Source organism: Eschscholzia californica, unplaced genomic scaffold, assembly GCF_041429995.1.
Source record: "Eschscholzia californica isolate CP2 unplaced genomic scaffold, dmEscCali1.0.p SCAF_4, whole genome shotgun sequence".
Lineage (NCBI taxonomy): Eukaryota > Viridiplantae > Streptophyta > Magnoliopsida > Ranunculales > Papaveraceae > Eschscholzia > Eschscholzia californica.
The window spans coordinates 36,298,299-36,315,551 of record NW_028238461.1 but is presented as its reverse complement, the minus strand read 5'-3'; the positions used below and the strand labels follow the sequence as shown (position 1 = coordinate 36,315,551).

The window sequence follows — 17,253 nt, the reverse complement described above, 5'->3', positions numbered from 1 at the left end:
TTCTAAATTTATCAAAAAACTTTCGGCGGAAAAACTCTTTCCAACATAGGAAGGTCCCTACGGTATAATCAGTGTTACGCCCAGGAATCTTTATCCTCAAAAACATCTTAGGGTATGTCCTACCACGCCCATTGAACGGTGAACGCCTTAGAAGGGCATTCCCCACAAGAGATAACGGAAGCACACTAGGTACTCCACACATCTTCAATAACTTTTCAAAATGACACTGAGGGAGTAGCGATATGCATATATCTAAAGCTCAAGTTTCTATTTTAAAAGTTATTTTACTGTAGCCCTGAGTCTATGAATAAAAACTAGTTATTTATGAAAAATCTTTGCATCAAAATAAAAAAAAATAATAAAACCGCCCTAAGGCACGAAAGCCCTATTCTTCAGGTACAACTCTCAAAACAAGCATTGGTAGTTTACCACGAAAGTGTTCTCACTTATTCAAGCAACAAAAACTTGTAAGCCCGGATAGCTCAAGCGATAACTCGCTAGCCCCAACAAATCGTAAACCCGAATAGCCCAAGCGATAACCTGACAGTTCCAAAAAATCGTAAGCCCAGATAGCCCAAGTGATAATTTGGCATATCTAGAACTATAAGGCCGGATATCCAAGTGATAACCCGACAACCCCAAAAAATCATAGCCCAGATTGCCCAAGCAATAACCTAGCAGAACAAAAACAAAAAGCCCTGGTAGCCCTAGCTACAACAAGACACAAGGAGAAGTCCTAGTCGAAACTTAACAAGGAGGTGTCATATTCGAAACTCAGTAAGTCTTGATTAATAAGGGTCAAGCAACCTCAACGTCTTAAGCCATATTCGTCAGGCATCCGTCATAAACATAAGCTTGAATAGCCTAAGTGATGACTTGATAATCAACCAAACAAAACTCTAGTAGACCAAGCTATGACTAGGCTCCAATCAACTTAATCCAGCAAGCCCTGAAAATAGGCAACATAAATAAACCTAGACAAGTGTAATAAGCCCTGAAAACTCAATCTGTGACTAGGAAATCAAAAAAAAAATCTAAGGCAAAAGTCTTTTCAAAATAAAATCAAGCCTCGCAAGACGAGCATTCAGAAAACCTAAAGCCCTACTTTGCTGGCCCCCATAAAATTACAAAACTTGCCTTGATAACCCAAACTACGACCAGGATAGGCTAACTAAAGAAATCCCAATACCGCAGGCCATCAAGTCAACAAATCTACTAGCTGAGGCGACGATCGAAGTTAAACAAAGACATCCCTAAATTAAAATTTCTTAGGGTTATCTAAAGTTAGAGGTCCTAAAAGTCAAGCCTTGCTTCAGAGGCGAAAAATATACAATTGAAAGCCATGGTAGCCCAAGCTATGACCAGACGCAGAAATAACGATTACATCAAAGATAAGCTCTATCGTCAGGCCCCACTGGAAATCTTTTACACGCTATTATGATTAATATAAACAGATAACTAACATATTTGTTGTTTCACAGGAACGAGGAAGGGAGACCTCTTCACCCCTTAGTTAGTTTAGGACATACATCTTAATAAGCTTAGGATATGCATTATTGCACTAACCCACTAATGTTTTATGTTTAAGTATGAAATCTTGCGTAGGAAATAAACCCTAAATAAAATATTACGATAGCCAGCAGGACCAGAAAACGAAAGGATAATGTTTCATTCATTATAAAGAAGATTTTAGATACTTGAGGAAGAAGAAGAAGAAGGGAGAGGAGGAGAAAGCGCCAAAGGTGGATTCACCACAGTAACACAAACAGTATTCACAAGCGATGCATAGCTACCTACCATGGTCCTCTTCTCAATCGTAACAAATATCCCAAGATCTTGAACGTCGTGACCCTCGAGTTGTTAAGAGTTCCTTCGACGGTCTAACAGATAGGATGGGCATGGAGGATAAACTAGAAAGTATTTTTTTTTTTGGAAGAGATAAACTAGAAAGTAGAAAAACGAATCGAACTACTGGCTCAAAAGATTCCAATAAACCTCCAAACACTCTCCAACTCCGCTTGGAGGTTTTTTATGACGAGTTCATGGTCGACAATAATGTAGAAAAAACGTGGGTTATTTCCCAAATAGCCCCCAACTTTGTGACCAGCTTCCTGCCTAGCCCCTACTTTGTCAAAAAATGCCCAGATAACCCCCTTTTTGAGTCTCTGTTATAACTCCGTTAACAAGTCACGTTTCTCTCTCCTCCATCTCATCACCTCTTTCTGCCACCTCATCGTCTTCACCGGGGAAGTCGCAGGTCAGCAACTTTTCCTGCCGGCGACCTTCAAACATAAAAAAATAAAATTTCCTCTCTCTAATTTTTTTTTTTGTCTTCTCTTCTCTCTCTCTTTCTCAACAGATCTAGAGAGAGAGGTTTGTTCGCAGACCATCAATCGTCTGTTCGCAGACCTTCAAGGTCTGTTCACAAACCTTGAATGGTCTGTTCACAGACCTCTCCCTCTAAATCTGTTGAGAGAGAGAGAGGAGAGAAGACAAAAAAAAAAAATATTTTCAGAGAGAGAGGAAATTTTTTTTTTCTTTTTTATGTATGAAGGTCGCCGGCCGGAAAAGTTGGCGGCCGACGACCTTCGCGGTGAAGACGATGAGGTGGCGAGAAGATGAGGTGGCAGAAAGAGGTGATGAGATGAAGGAGAGAGAAATGATGACTGGTTTACGGAGTCATAATGGAAACTCAAAAAGGGAGCCATCTGAGTATTTTTGTCAAAGTAGGAGGTTAGGCAGGAAGCTGGTCACAAAGTTGGGGGCTATTTGGGAAATAACCCAAAAAAATGTCAGAGTTTTACTGAGGAAAAACAAGACGAGCTACTATAGAAGCCATTGTGGGGAGATGATTAGTCTCTCATGTTCGAGGGAATTCATAGCAGGTTTAAGGCAGATAATCGAAGCGATTCGACACCACTTTCTAGGGAGTAAATGTTCATTAAGAACCAAATTATGCCGCATGGGAGATGAAACGAACATGAATGAACAAAGCACCGTCAATAATCAAAGAAGTTAAAAGGGAGACCGAAAATTAGCCATTAAGGGAATTCATATAACAATAAAAATAAATGACAAACTGCTAATTGATAGCCAAAAGAAAAGGCAGAAGTAAAATATTGTGTTTATTTACAATTAAGGGTCTATTATAGAAGAATTTGCAGCTAAAGAAAGCAGACTCGACATCCAAACCAAATTTATCAGAGATGGAATTCAAAACGAAGAAAGGAAACCCGAGAGAAAATCAGAGACAAATATCTCTGATCGGCCAGGTCAACTTTGCTCCCTCACGTCATCAGAAGGGAAAAGGAACGGGATGACAACAACCTGGGAAAGGCAAAAATCGAGAAGTTCCTAAATCCACCTTGAGCCAACTGGCTCCCAAGATTGACCACTAGCTAGTCGGATTTCATTAAAAGATTAGACGAAGAAAAAGATCTCGGACACCACCTGAATCTCATATGTACCACGAGATGAGCCTAACCGACCTCCAAGGATAACGTCACTTGTGACACTCCCATTTAGCACAACTTCCTTGAATGGAGCAGAACACAAGTGATAAACCCTAAATGGGTCTATTCCTGCAAGTATACAGGGTCAAGTTATATTAAATCCGGAAGTCCGGAATCGATTCCGAGGATAAGTTGAATCCCACTAATTACATCTTATGGCACTTACACTTTGTTGCATTTTTACGTGGTAATGATTTATTCGGATACGTCGATGGTAGTCTTCCATGTCCGTCTCGTTATGTTGATAAATCTGCTTCGGATTCTACTGCTACTATTAATCCTGAATTTGCAAAATGGGAACGTCAGGATCAATTGATCCTAAGTTGTATTTATTCATCTGTCTGTGAAAGTGTTCGTGCTCAAATTGATGTCTCTAGAACTTCTCGTGAAGCATGGTGTCGTCTTGCACAAACATTTGCATCTCCATCTCAAGCTCGTCTTATGCATCTTTAATTACAGTTACACAAAACCAAGAAAGGGTCTTCATCTATTTTAGATTACCTTACCACTATGAAAAATATCGCTGATTAACTTGCGGCTGCTTCCCGGCCTGTTTCTGACCATGAATTAATCCTTCATGTTCTTGGAGGTCTTGGACCAGAATATAGTTCATTTGTGACATCTATTACTACAAGGACTTCTCCAATCACATTTGCTGATTCACAAGGCTTTCTTCTTACCCAGAAACTTTGTATTGCCGAAGAAATTATGACCACTGATATACCTCCTCAGATTCATATTGCAAGAAAACAAAGTAATCAGTCTTCCAAACAGTTTTCTAATCAACCCCAACAACAAAACTTTAGTCGTGGCCGCGGACAAGGGAGTCGTGGTCATTACAAGAATTATAGTCGAGGAGGCCAACATTATCAATTCAATTCGTTCTCATGGAAATCAGGGTTCTTCTAGTTTTCAGGTGCCTTGCCAGATATGCGGAAGAAATGGACATAGTGCCAAACAATGTTATAACCGTTATGACGACGAGCCTTAAGAATATGTTAATCGCTCACAGACTTTTAATGCTCAACCATATGCTCATGTTACGTCGCTTTTGACTCGTAACGGAGAAGACTCTATTCAATCTTGGTGCCCTGACTCTGGGGCTTCTCATCATGTAACACCTGATCTTCGCAATCTTACAACTCATTCGGACTATAATGGTGCAGACGTTGTTAAAGTCGGAAATGGATCAGGTTTGCCAATCACTCACATTAGTACATCTATTTTAAGTTCTTTTGGCCATAATTTTAAATTGCATAAAGTTCTACGGGTTCCTTACATCAAAAAGAGTTTGTTATAAGTTCAAAAATTTTGTCGTGACAATAATGTATACTTTGTCTTTTTTGATGATGTCTTCTATATAAAGGATCGTTCATCGGGGAAAGTTCTACTACAAGGAGAGAGTAAAGATGGTTTATATCATCTCCCCTCACTAGCAGTATGAACAAAAAAGGGGAAATAAGAGTAGGTGAATGTTGTTCGGTAGAAATGTGGCACAATCGTCTTGGCCATCCGGCTGAACAGGTCACGCGGTTTGTTCTACATAATAATAAATTGCCAGGCGGCTCAAATAAAGCAATGGGAATATGTGGCTCATGTCAGCTAGGTAAAATTCATCGACTTCCGTTGGCTCAGACGCGCTCTGTTTCAAGTGCGCCATTGGTGTCAATGATATCTTGGGTTGATCTAATAATCATTTCATAATCATGTATTTATAGACATTAAAGCACAATAAAAAGATTTAATAATACATATCTCAAAAAGATCCAAAATAGGTTTCCTCTATAACTCTAGATATGAAATTAGCTACTTATTGAATTTAAAGACACATCCATTGATGAAACAAAATACATGGAAATAAATGAGTCAAAGAAAAGAAGTCACTCAAATCCTTGCTCAAATATTCTGAAATATGATCTACATTATGCTCCAAATCTAAATAATAACATCTTTTATTGCTTGATAAAAGAAGAGAGATTTATAAGAGAAAAATAAGAAAAGAAGAAATTGTGAGAAGGGAAGAAAAGAATTAGAGAGATAGATAGATTAGAAAAGAATTGAGAAGAAATTAAGGTAGAAGGAGTAATAGAAGAGAAGGATGGAGTCTAGGATTTTTGTTGTTAGAACAAAAAGAAGAGGGAGAGAGAGAAGGAATGGATAAGAAGGAATTGAGAGGGACCTCAAGTCTAGATGTTAATGAGATTAAATGATGTATTTATATGAGTTTGTGGTTAGGACTTTAAAAGATAAGGTTGAGAATGCTAAAGTGGGGATATTTAGGTTGTTTGTGGTGCAAGGAGGGGCTCTTATTGGTTGGAAATCAAGTGGGAAAGAATTGAGGGGAAAAACTGGAATTTCACGAAAGCCTAAGAGCATCTCCAATGCAACACTCAGTTTTAGAAACTCTGAATGCCACATATGATTTTGGAGTTTTTTCTTAAAAACCCTCTCCAATGCAACACTTTATTTTGATCTCTAAGATGACGTGTCGAGGGTTGAATAGAGATATCTCAAGAGGACACTATTTCTAGAGTGTCCTCTTGACATATCTCTACTTGTCCAACTCATCAATATTTCATTTTCAACTAATAGAAACCGAGTCTTCTATATTTTCTAAATAACTAATTATTTTTTTTACAAAATAACTCTGCCACATAAGTAAATAAGATAAGTTTAGAGTTTTGCATTGGGGACAAAAAAAAAATTGAGGAAATCTATTTTCATCACCTAAGAGTGAGAATCTCAATTAAAACTTGACACGTAGGATGAATAGAGATCTTTTTAAGTTTTGCATTGGAGATGGTCTAAAATGCTCATTTTACAAAATGTGTGGCGGCTGGGAAATACTTGTGCTATGGTGCAGCGGTTGCAAGAAATCAAGGTTGCAACATGAACTGAAATCGTCGGATCGCAAAAGGACGGAGGTGGGTGCGTGGAATTCGTCGGGAGCAGGGAAACACGGTTGTGACCCGCTACACTAAATCATCCTCTTTAGGGCTCATTTCAATGCTAAGCTGGAACACGAAACTAAGATGCTACACACTTTTGGACGTGCCACGCAATATAACTTTGTCCCACCAGCCAGAAATATGACCGAAGTATCCCACTTGTCAACCTTGTTTGACTCATACTTCGACTCTAGCTAATTTGCTCGTCCGAACTCCGATTTAACTTCAGTTTTTGCCTACAGGTTCGGTTTTGTCTTTAATTTTGACCCAAATAGTGATATTTTTAATTTACCAGAATGCTCTTGACTCTAAATGACCAAAATGGCCTTTGTATACCTTTCCCCGTTTTTATCCGTTTTTCACACTGAACCCCACAAATACACCTAATCAAGCAAATCTATCATTTTATTATAATAAAGACTCGAAATGGAATAATTCACCTAACTTTAATGACTCAGATATGGGACATTTTTATGACCTATCAACAAACAACTCCAAAATTAAAATCAAATAAAGGTTTTATGATGAACTTGAAGATAATTAGAAAGATGAAGAAAAATTATTAAGCAAGAAAACAACTCAGAAAAAGTTGTTCATAAAGAAAATCAAAGGATCAAGTAAGTTATTTATAGGCACAAGCTAGAGAGCAAAAATCTTAGAAGATTTTAAAAAATAAAGGGGGGACGCCTTGAAAACTAGCAAAATAATAAGTGCTCATGAAAAAATTGCGGCGGATCTCTGGATTGATTAGACATGAAATTAATGCGATAAGAAATGACTAAGGCTCAAGCCTGTGAGAAATAGACACGTCTCCCACGCATGAAGAAAGGAGGTGTTATAGTGAGTTACCTAAAAGATAACCAAAAATCTCAAAAAAAAAAGATAACTAAGAAAATGCATGATCAGAAGATCAAACCTCTTGACTTCAAAAGATCATAAGGAGTGGGGAGGGGTTAGAATGAAACTACTTTCTTGAAAGATTAAAGGCATTCGAACTTCTCGAAAACCAAGGACATGTAAGTAGTTCTGAGTACCAACCCTGGGAGCACTGCTGCAAAGCATCTCGCTACATGGAAAATAACTAGGTTGACGAACAACTCTAGTTCCACTATACTCTTAACCTAAAAGATTTATTTATTCAAATTAATCATGCATCATCTTAATTACATGCGAATTATTTACATAAAATATCTGTGAAAATCGAAGGAAAGATTTTTAAGTTCTTCTACTCTTTAATTTCAATACTTTCAACTAAGGAGTGACTGGACTCGTGATGATCTAAAACATAGTCATCAGTTGACTGCGGTCAATAAGTTAAGAAATGATTGAAAGCCCAACAGGTCAACCCGTATCAAGTCAACATAGAGGGTGAATTCGAAAGAGGCCCACTGATGTGACACTAAAATGTCACATTTGGAGAGCCTAACTTAGACTAATTATTCTTTTTCGAGTGTTATCAATAATATTTTATGTGTTTTTCATGTTAGGTACCTATTTTGGAGTTAGACATGAAAATCGGAATAAAGGGAACGAATTGTCACTATCATTTCATGTGCCGAAAACGAGGGAAAATGACTTCAAGCAAATCAAATTACAAGTGGAGGCAATGACGAGTCCGACGGTGAAAACGGAAGTGAATTCCGAGTTCGGACGGAAAAGATATGAAAGAAAGAAGTCAAGGTCTTTATTTGAAGGCACTCTCCTTTGTTTCTAATTTGAAGTCAAGTCAAGCCCAAAGACAAGCCAAAAGCCCACAAAGAAAAAGAAGAAGAAAGAAAGATGTAGAGATTTTATAGGCACCCTTCTTTATGGTCAAAGTCAAAATAGCCTTATGGGTTTGACTAAGTCAAGGGACCCTAGGGTTTGAGTAGTAAACACAAGTTGGGAGGAATACACTATTCATCATCTTCTAGCTTGGAAAAGAAAGGAGAGAGGAAGAGGAGAGGCTAGGGTTTCAAGTTTGGAAGTTGAAGGGTTTAGAGAGTTAAGAGGAGCTTGAGAGAGAGAAAAAAAGAGGAAGGAGAAGGAGGAGTGCTGGCCAAGCAAGGCCGGCCAAGCTCAAGGCCGGCCAAGCTTGGCCGGCAGCAGCTCGGGCTGCATAGAGCAGCTCGGGCTGCTCGGGAAGCACTCAGGGACGCGCAACAGCAGCTCCGGGAGCAACAACAGCAACACGAGCATAGGCAGCTGCTGCATCTGGCCGGACTTGATGCCTCATAGCTCGGGATGGAGCTGCCATGCACGGGATGAAGCTTCTTCGGCTCGGACAAGCACGGGAAGGCCGCACCTAGCTCGGATATGCACGGGACAGCAAGCAACCGGCTCGGGCAGTGGCTTCTTGGCCGGACTTTCATGGATTTGGCCGGAATTTCTCCTATCTTGGCCGGATCTTTCTTGAAAATCATTAGGCTTTTAGTCCCCATGTAATTGCCTTGCTTCCCTTGTTGTTTGATTTTGGTTTGAGCTAGAAATTTCTAGAGATAGAAAGTTAGGGTTAGCTTTAATGGAGGTTGTGTTCTAAAGGGAGAAGATGATGGTGGTCGCTATGGAGAACCCAGAATTTGCTAAGGGGAGATCGGCTGAACCTTAAAGACTCATATTTTCCGACGATCTTAGCCTCGAACCACATCAAAAAAGGGGGATTCTCTCACCATTTCCTTTCCATTTCTTATTCAATCACCATGTTTAGCTAACTTTAGTATGTCGATTATATGAGATGAATTCGTGATTATGTTTAATATGATTTGATGTTTTGATTATAAATTGATGTTCATTTATTTCGATTATCGTTTTGATCGTATTTTCATCTGTCTTGTCAAGCACTTCGCATAGTTAATAGACGAAACGAAGTATTCGATATCGATCGTAGTCTAAGTCATAATTTCATGTGTCTTGTCATGCACTTCACATAGTTAGGCGACTAGACGACACTTTCGATGACTCGGGATTAACCGATTTAGACGTTTATTTGACTAAGTATGATCTCCGGATATACATAGTACTTAGAGACATCTACTTTAGGAGTCGAATATCGATTGTACCTCGACACATCAAATCGGACTACACATAGTCGTAGGTTTATCATTATGGGTTCTCGGACTTCGACACCTCTCTCACTTATTTGTCTCCCGACTATTGTTGCCTCCCGACTCTTGTTTCCTTCGACTCTTCTCTCGAATCTCTCTCACCCATTTACATTAGATTATCTAGTTAGTTTTGCTTGTTCTCTTGTTTACTTATTCATATCAATACCCCCATTATCTTTGTTTCTTTCCTTTTTAGTCTAAGTTAGCTAGTGACATCTAGACCGAGGGATAAGACCCTTCGATATCCAAACTACCTTCCTATCCTTGGATCGATCCCGACTTTGCCGGATTACTACTTGATACCTCCGCTTGGGTGTGTAACCTTTTCGGGTGCATCACCCGCCAGTCAAGTCCAGAACTATAGACCGTCCTAGGCGCCTAAGCCCTGCCTTGGCTCAAATACGGCCAGGACTGCCCTGAGATTTAAGAGAAGACTAGGAAGTCTGCGTAAGTGGGACCGATATCTCAATCCCAAAACATGAATGGGAGGGGGAGTAGAAGCGTGCCTAATGCTTTACCGACTTATTCCCGAAATCCTATCAAAGTTTCAAGATAGCGAGAACCTACAAGATCGAAAACGCGATCTATCAAATATCCCTGAACAAGGTAACTTCTATTAATCAAACATACGAGATAATCCCAAAGAAAGATCCTAATATCACACGACTGCAAAATAGTAGTTTCAATCCAACACGGTGGATCGCAATCGCCTTATCAAGACCACTTATCTACACTCGGTCAACGCAACCTATGATAGTTAATCAAATCGCCTCGAAGAAAGCAAGAACTTACATACTCTCTCAACGAACCAAATCAACGAGTAGTCATAACTCCATAAAATCGGGTTCACTCAATACTCAATATTTTAACTGCAACGGCAGCCTGATCGAATTGTGCGTCGGAGAGGTTTCACCCCACAAGTCGTGAGGAGCAAAAGCGGGATTCAACCTAGGAGTCTCAACATCTTTACTGCTTCGAGAAAGACAAATTTTGACAAATTTAGTACAATGTATTATGCTTGTAAAATATGTTGAATTTTGTCAAATTTCTAAAAATGAAAGTAGAGTTGTCAAAAGTTATGCAACACCAAAGATATGTTATCATAAACTCGAAAGTGTCGTAGACTGCTAAACAAACTTCCTTATTGAAGTCCGCGGAACATCAAATTATTCAGATAGTGACTTTTCAAAATTGGTGGATTTTTGAAAATCTTTTGGGAAACGAAGTCAACTTACAAAAAAAAGTTAATTTTGATAAAATAAAATAATTTTTTCTATGAAACCTAATTTGGGTAATTAAAAAATTTAAATATGTTGTTAGAATCAAAAATATATTAAGATAATATACAAATTTTTTTTGTAGTTATTAACTACTTTTCCATGTTACTTTTTTTCGGAGAAAACTGGATTTCTAAAGAGATAAATGGTTGAAGATTTGTGAACGATGTTCTGGTGCTTCTTTAGGAAAAAGATTGATATTAAACATTTACGAGAAAGGTTTAATTGAAATAAAAAGTGAAAAACAAAAAGATGAACCTTACATTCGTCAAGTTAAAGACAAATCAAAGGCATCGTTGGAAAAAATTAGAAAATCCAAAAGAACAAGAAAAATTAGAAAAACCATTGTCATTAATCAAATTATTATCCAAAGAACCAAACCTCAAGACAAATACAAAAACTATACTAAAAAAGAAGTCATTGTTAAAGAACAAGCTTAAGAAAAGATTAGTGAACAAGACATGGGCGAACTTTAATGAAGAAGAAGCTTTCTCTGATATTTGGCTCGAGTGATTTCGGTTTGTGTGGAGCTTGAATCAACATTGGTTCTAGTTCCGTAATAGAGAAAGAAAGAAATAAATAAATGAGTTCTAGTAGAACAAAATGATTTTGGTTTTGTTAAGTCATTCCTAGCTTAACTCCAAGAAGCCTAAAGAATTTCGAAGGGGTTAGAGTTTATTATAGAGTGACAACATAAAAAAGAAAAAAATAGTTTCAGACTTGAGGCCAATGAGAAATTTACCTTTACTCTTTTCAAGATTTATCTTGCAACCGTGATGCTATGCCCGGCCGGAATCCCGGCCGAATCCCGGCCGGGTGAGTTGGCGCGCCAGCCGGGCATAGCATCTGACCTGTGAAGGAGAGAAAAGGGGATTGGACGAATTTCATATCTGGTCCTTGCTTTTAGGTTAATTACAATAGAGGGCTTCTCATAAAATCAGGAAATTAATCTCATTTCTTTGAGAGCTCGACATTCACTTAGGGTTTGACTTCTTCACCGGATGTTTCTTCAACAAGAGCAGAAGAACAACTCCATTTTTCCAGGTTCTCTCTATCTCTCTCTCTCTCTCTACCAATTCCTTTCATTGTTTGGTAAGAGCAATCAACCCTAAATCAACTTAGGGTTTTCATCAGGTCCGAACTTAGGGTTTCCATCCAAATTAAGAATCCAATTTGGGGGTTTCTTCACTCGACTTTTCCTCTTGGGGTTCTGTAATATGTTCGAACCATGTAGTTCGGTGGGTTTAATCAACAAGTATTCTCTTCTTCTTCAACAAGTTTGGTCCAGGTTCTGTCGCCCCCTCACTATTTATCCCTACCTCTTCTGCGAAAAATTTAGGACAAAGCCCAGCTTACATTTAGGGCACAACTTAGTCTGTATTTGTTGTTGAATTATTTATTTGTTGTTTTGTCTTGAATCTAAGTTAACTAATCATCACCAAATCCATACCCAAAACCATCAAACCTAAATTGGCTTTCCAACAAATTAGTTTAAGTTTCAGATTTACTCAATACTTCTACATTACATTTTTGATGATTCTAAAAATCTGACGAAGAATTACAACAGTAAGATATAAGATACATCTAGCTCTATCAATGAAAATTACAACAACAAGATTTTTTTCATATGGTATTAAGATTTTGGCTTTTTCATTGTCACTCTTTAATCCGGCAAGAGGATAACATAATATTTAGCCTATTGGAGAGATCTCGGTATTCTTACAATTGCGATATGTATAGAGTTGTGATGCTTTTGCTGTTGAACCAATTTCTTACTTCCAAGGCCCGGAAAGGCTTAACCAGTGAACAAGTATAGATTCATCTCGAAGATGTTCCTCCGTGGTGATTCTGTCGTCATCATCCTTAGAAACCCCAAGTGAAAGGTAAGTATGTTAACGTGCAATGTTTAAACTATGGAATTCTCAATGACAATTTACTGAAATATCTGTTCGACTCTAACTGCATCTCATTTTTGTTACAGGGGTAGCTGGACTATGAGATGTTGATATACTAAAAATGGAGCGAGCGAGGACAGTGGAGAAGAAGTGTAGCTTTGAGTTTTCATTACTCTTTCGTCGGCAAACACAAATTGAGTACATAAAAAATTTGAAACATCTGTGTTATCTAAGAGTTGTAACCAAAATTACTTGTACTCTGTTTCTCAAGATTTTATTTTTGGAGTTATGAAACATTTGGAATCGATTGTTCTTTTATTCAACTACTTAAGAATCACGGGCTTTATATGTATTGTTTTCTTGTTTTGAAATACAATTGTTTTGGAGTTGTGAAGTTTGTTGTTGTTATTAACCTTTAATCTAGTGTCTTGTAGCAATGGCTTAGAGACAACTACGAATGTGGAGGTATCCAATGTGGGGTAGTAGAGTATGGAGAGAACAGCCAAGTACCTGCATGAAAACACTACCAAAACAGTATGGAGAGAACAACCAAAACATAACAAACATCATGGCTCAATTGTTAAAAAAATTCCAATTCAGATCAACAAGATAAATGCTTCTTTACCATCAAAGACGAACATCGTGTTCGCGTTCAACAAAAATAATTAGTGAAAGATAACAAATGCCGAAATTGTAGGAGAGTTACAAAGATAGATAAGCGAAATCAAAAGCTCTTGAGACAGCTTTGCACCAAAACTCAACCATCTTTCAAACCAATTAGACCTTATTTGAGAACAATCCCACCAAAATTAGGGCAAATTTTAGCAATTTCATAGTTAGACCTATTTCAAACTACTCATCATATTTCACACCAATTCCCCCGAAATTAGGGCAAAATTTAACCAAATGAACCAATCTAGGGCAACATTTGTACAGAAATCATCACATTAGAATCTACTGCAAATATGAAGGAATTTCAGACCAATTTTAAACATCTGGTTTAATCGAGGGAAAAATCTAAGCAAAAACAGTAATATTTATTATGCAATTACAAAAATCTTAGAAACTATCGAAATCATCACATTAGAAACTAGGAAAAATCAAAGTTTGGATTTATAGAGAGATAGACAGAGAACCTGGAAAAATCGGTAACCTAGATTCCTACTTGTAGAGATAGAGGGAGGACCTCGTTTTATTCGTACTTGAAGAAAAAAAAAATGATGAAGAAGAACGACACCCCTGGATCCGTATTTGGATGAAGGAAAGTGAAAACCCTAGGTGAATAAAGGGATTGAGTTGAAGAAAGAAAGAGAACGAGCGGCTTGTTGTTCGTGAATGGGTTTAACCCATTTTCTTATAATCAGCCCCTCTTTGTAATTAAGTGAAATTTGAGGGACCATATCCGACAATTCGTGAACTCCATCTCAAACTTCTGTCCACGTCACATGCTATGCCCGGTTGGCCACGCCACGTCGGCGCGCCGGGTTTCACCCGGGATTGGCACCGGGCATAGCATCATTTTTCTTTATCTTGGGCTTAAGATTCATATTAGTCTATGGGTGTATGTATATGGGTGACGCCTTACCCTTTCACACCTTTGACCTAGCAATGTTTGTTTTTGTTATGGTCAATTCTTATGCCTTGGAGACTCCTTCCACGAATTTATCCTTGACTAGTAAGAGAATGACAAATTGATCACTTTCATCCAGTGTTTTAATTTAATTGGTCAATGCAAGTTCTCTATGTCATCGCAATAATGCCACGTCACACAGTGCCTGCAACACCAGCTAGTCTATATATACTGACATTGCATATTTTAATTCCCAAACCAAATCCTCTTTATGTATTGCTAATTAGGTAACAAAGCTGATGCCTTTTTTTTTGTTATTTTATAGAATTAGATGTGTTGGAATTTTTGTGTGCTAAAAACTTAATTACATAAAAAGGATAATCAAATAAATAAAAATATTAAATAAAAAAATAAGAAATTGATGAAAATAAAAAGTCAAGAACTAGGTCGGTCACTTCCTTGCAATCAACTTATCTTATGGTTTGGGTTAGGGATTTAGGTCCGGAGTTAGGTTCGGTTGAATATTTTAGTGCGGATAAGAATGACCCGACCCGATCCATCTGAAAACCATCTACAACCACTACAAGAACAGAAGAACTCGAACCACTCTCCCAAACAAACCCTTCATCTCTTTTCTCTCTCTCTCACTTTCTCTCTCTAAAATACTATCTTTCTCTACAGAGCTCTGCAATTTTTCAAACATGGCGATCGATAATCAAGAACCGAACTTTAAAGAAATCAAGCCTAATAAAAGAAGAATCATGGTAAGAAACTAAGAATATCCCTTTGTTTTCTGTCTTTCTCTTACTCTTTCTCTCTCTAAATTTACTCTGTATTTTGAACAGGGAGATGGTGGTCTAGAAGAAGATGATGATAATAGATGGCCGCCATGGTTACGTCCATTATTAGTAACAAATTTCTTTGTTCAATGCAAATCCCATGCGGATTCTCACAAAAGCGAGTGTAATATGTATTGTTTGGATTGTATGAATGGAGCTCTCTGTTCTCTCTGTCTTTCTTATCATAAAGATCATCGCGCCATTCAGGTCTGATCAATCTTCTTCTTCTTATCTATTTTATGCATTTTTTTTAGTTTGAATCCCATTTTAGAAATCTGGGTTTCATTTTTCCCTTCTAAAATCACTCTATTAGTTGATAATTTTGGTTTTTTTTTCATTTGCAGATTAGGCGATCTTCATACCATGATGTAATTAGGGTTTCTGAAATTCAGAAGTTATTGGACATTAGTGAAGTTCAGACTTATATTATCAACAGTGCTAGGATTGTGTTCTTGAATGAACGACCACAACCTAGACCTGGTAAAGGTGTTACCAATACTTGTGAAGTCTGTGAAAGGAGTCTTCTTGATTCATTCAAATTCTGCTCTCTGGGTTGCAAGGTAAATCCCCAATTTTCAATCTTTTCTTCTTCGTTTTGAAAATTGTACTAGTAAATTGTCAATTATTATGATCAAATTTTAAATGGGTATTGTTGAAAATTTTGATTTCTGATCAGATTGTTGGAACATCAAAGAACCAAAAGAAGATGAAATCGTCAATGGTGTCAGAGTCAGAAGAATCTTACTGTAGTAGAGTTATAACCCATAGCCATGAAAAGAATAAATTTCAGAGCTTCACTCCATCAACACCACCACCAACTTCTGTTAATTACAGAACTGCGAAAAGAAGAAAGGGAATTCCTCATCGAGCTCCAATGGGGGGGCTTATTATAGAATATTAAAACTACAGAGGACTAGATTCTAATTACCCAAACAACCTCTCCTCCCCCCCCCCCCCCCCCCCCCCCCCCCCCCCCCCCCCCCCCCCCCCCCCACCCCCCCCCCCCCACCCCCCCCCCCCCCCCCCCCCCCCACTAAAATTGTAAATACTACTATGCCCCCTTTTTCCTTACTTTTCGTGTGTTTGCTCCCTCTGTAAAAAAAACATTCGAGCTTTTTGCTCCAGAAGCCGGTGTTGGGTGGAAATAAAAATTGGTGTACATAGCAAAAAAGCCAAGGAAATAAGAAACATGAAGAAGGGATATGAAGCTCTAATAAATTAGTTTGTCTGGAGATAGTTAATAATAACTATACATAAAGTATTAAGTATTGTGTAAAAATGTGTAAATATATCTCCTTTGTTACAAAAAGACAATGTACCATTGATATAGTATGTTTCTATGTGGAAATTAATGAAAGAATAATTCTGTAATGTAAAAGAGGTGTGACAAATTTTCCATTTTAGAATTTCTTATTGCATATGATGTTTGAAATCATGTTTATTATTGTTATATACATCTCTCTGCATTTGGAGGTAATGCTTGTTTGGTTATAGATTTTGATATGAATCATATTTATGTGTATTTTACATGTTTATATATTCAGATGATAAGTGCATGCTTTTATCTACTTTAAGAAGGATGTAGCTATTATTTTTTTGTTTGGTGATCTATGGGCCGGCAAGAAAAAATGTAAGTTGGGAAGAGAATTTTTCTCTATTGTAAAAGGAAGAGAAGGAGAATTGTCATTTCATCCTTAATAAGAGATCTTTTCACTGAAACTACATACAGAGACGGACCTATGTGAAGACCAGCCTAGGCAGTGGCCCAGGCTAGAATTTATAGTTCTCTGAATATAACAGAGTTGGGTCAGTAGCTCAGTGGTTTGGACTCAAAGTTGGGCACCAGGGGTCATGAGTTCAACTCCCATGATCTCCAAGCCACTTTTGTTTTATTTCTTAGAATTGTTCCATATCAAAATCTGTTCTGTTTATATCAAAATCTATTATGTTTTTTAGCATCAAATTAGTTAGATGTTTTCTTTATTTCTAGATTTGAAGTGCTCCACAACAGAAGGAAAACAAAGGAGACAGTGTCTCAGAAAACAATTTGAGTAACAAAACAAGGGTTGAGCAATGGGTGCGGCTAAAAGCACCCGTCCAAGCTGCTGTTGGCACCCGACCCTTGTGCA

The 17,253-nt window shown here is 37.8% G+C and overlaps 1 protein-coding gene and 1 long non-coding RNA gene across 2 annotated transcripts; both read left to right on the top strand.

Annotated features, from left to right (window-relative positions):
- The first annotated feature begins 11,793 nt into the window (after positions 1-11,793).
- On the top strand, positions 11,794-13,067 carry LOC147544382 (uncharacterized). Its single transcript, XR_015223687.1, has 2 exons — positions 11,794-12,703; positions 12,802-13,067. It is a non-coding gene; the product is annotated as an uncharacterized LOC147544382 (long non-coding RNA).
- A 1,841-nt stretch (positions 13,068-14,908) lies between these two features.
- On the top strand, positions 14,909-16,502 carry LOC147544381 (protein RGF1 INDUCIBLE TRANSCRIPTION FACTOR 1-like). Its single transcript, XM_086636814.1, has 4 exons — positions 14,909-15,049; positions 15,131-15,331; positions 15,469-15,684; positions 15,801-16,502. The coding sequence occupies exons 1-4, from the start codon at positions 14,987-14,989 to the stop codon at positions 16,023-16,025; spliced, it is 705 nt and encodes a 234-aa protein (XP_086492940.1). The 5' UTR covers positions 14,909-14,986; the 3' UTR covers positions 16,026-16,502.
- Positions 16,503-17,253: the final 751 nt, after the last annotated feature.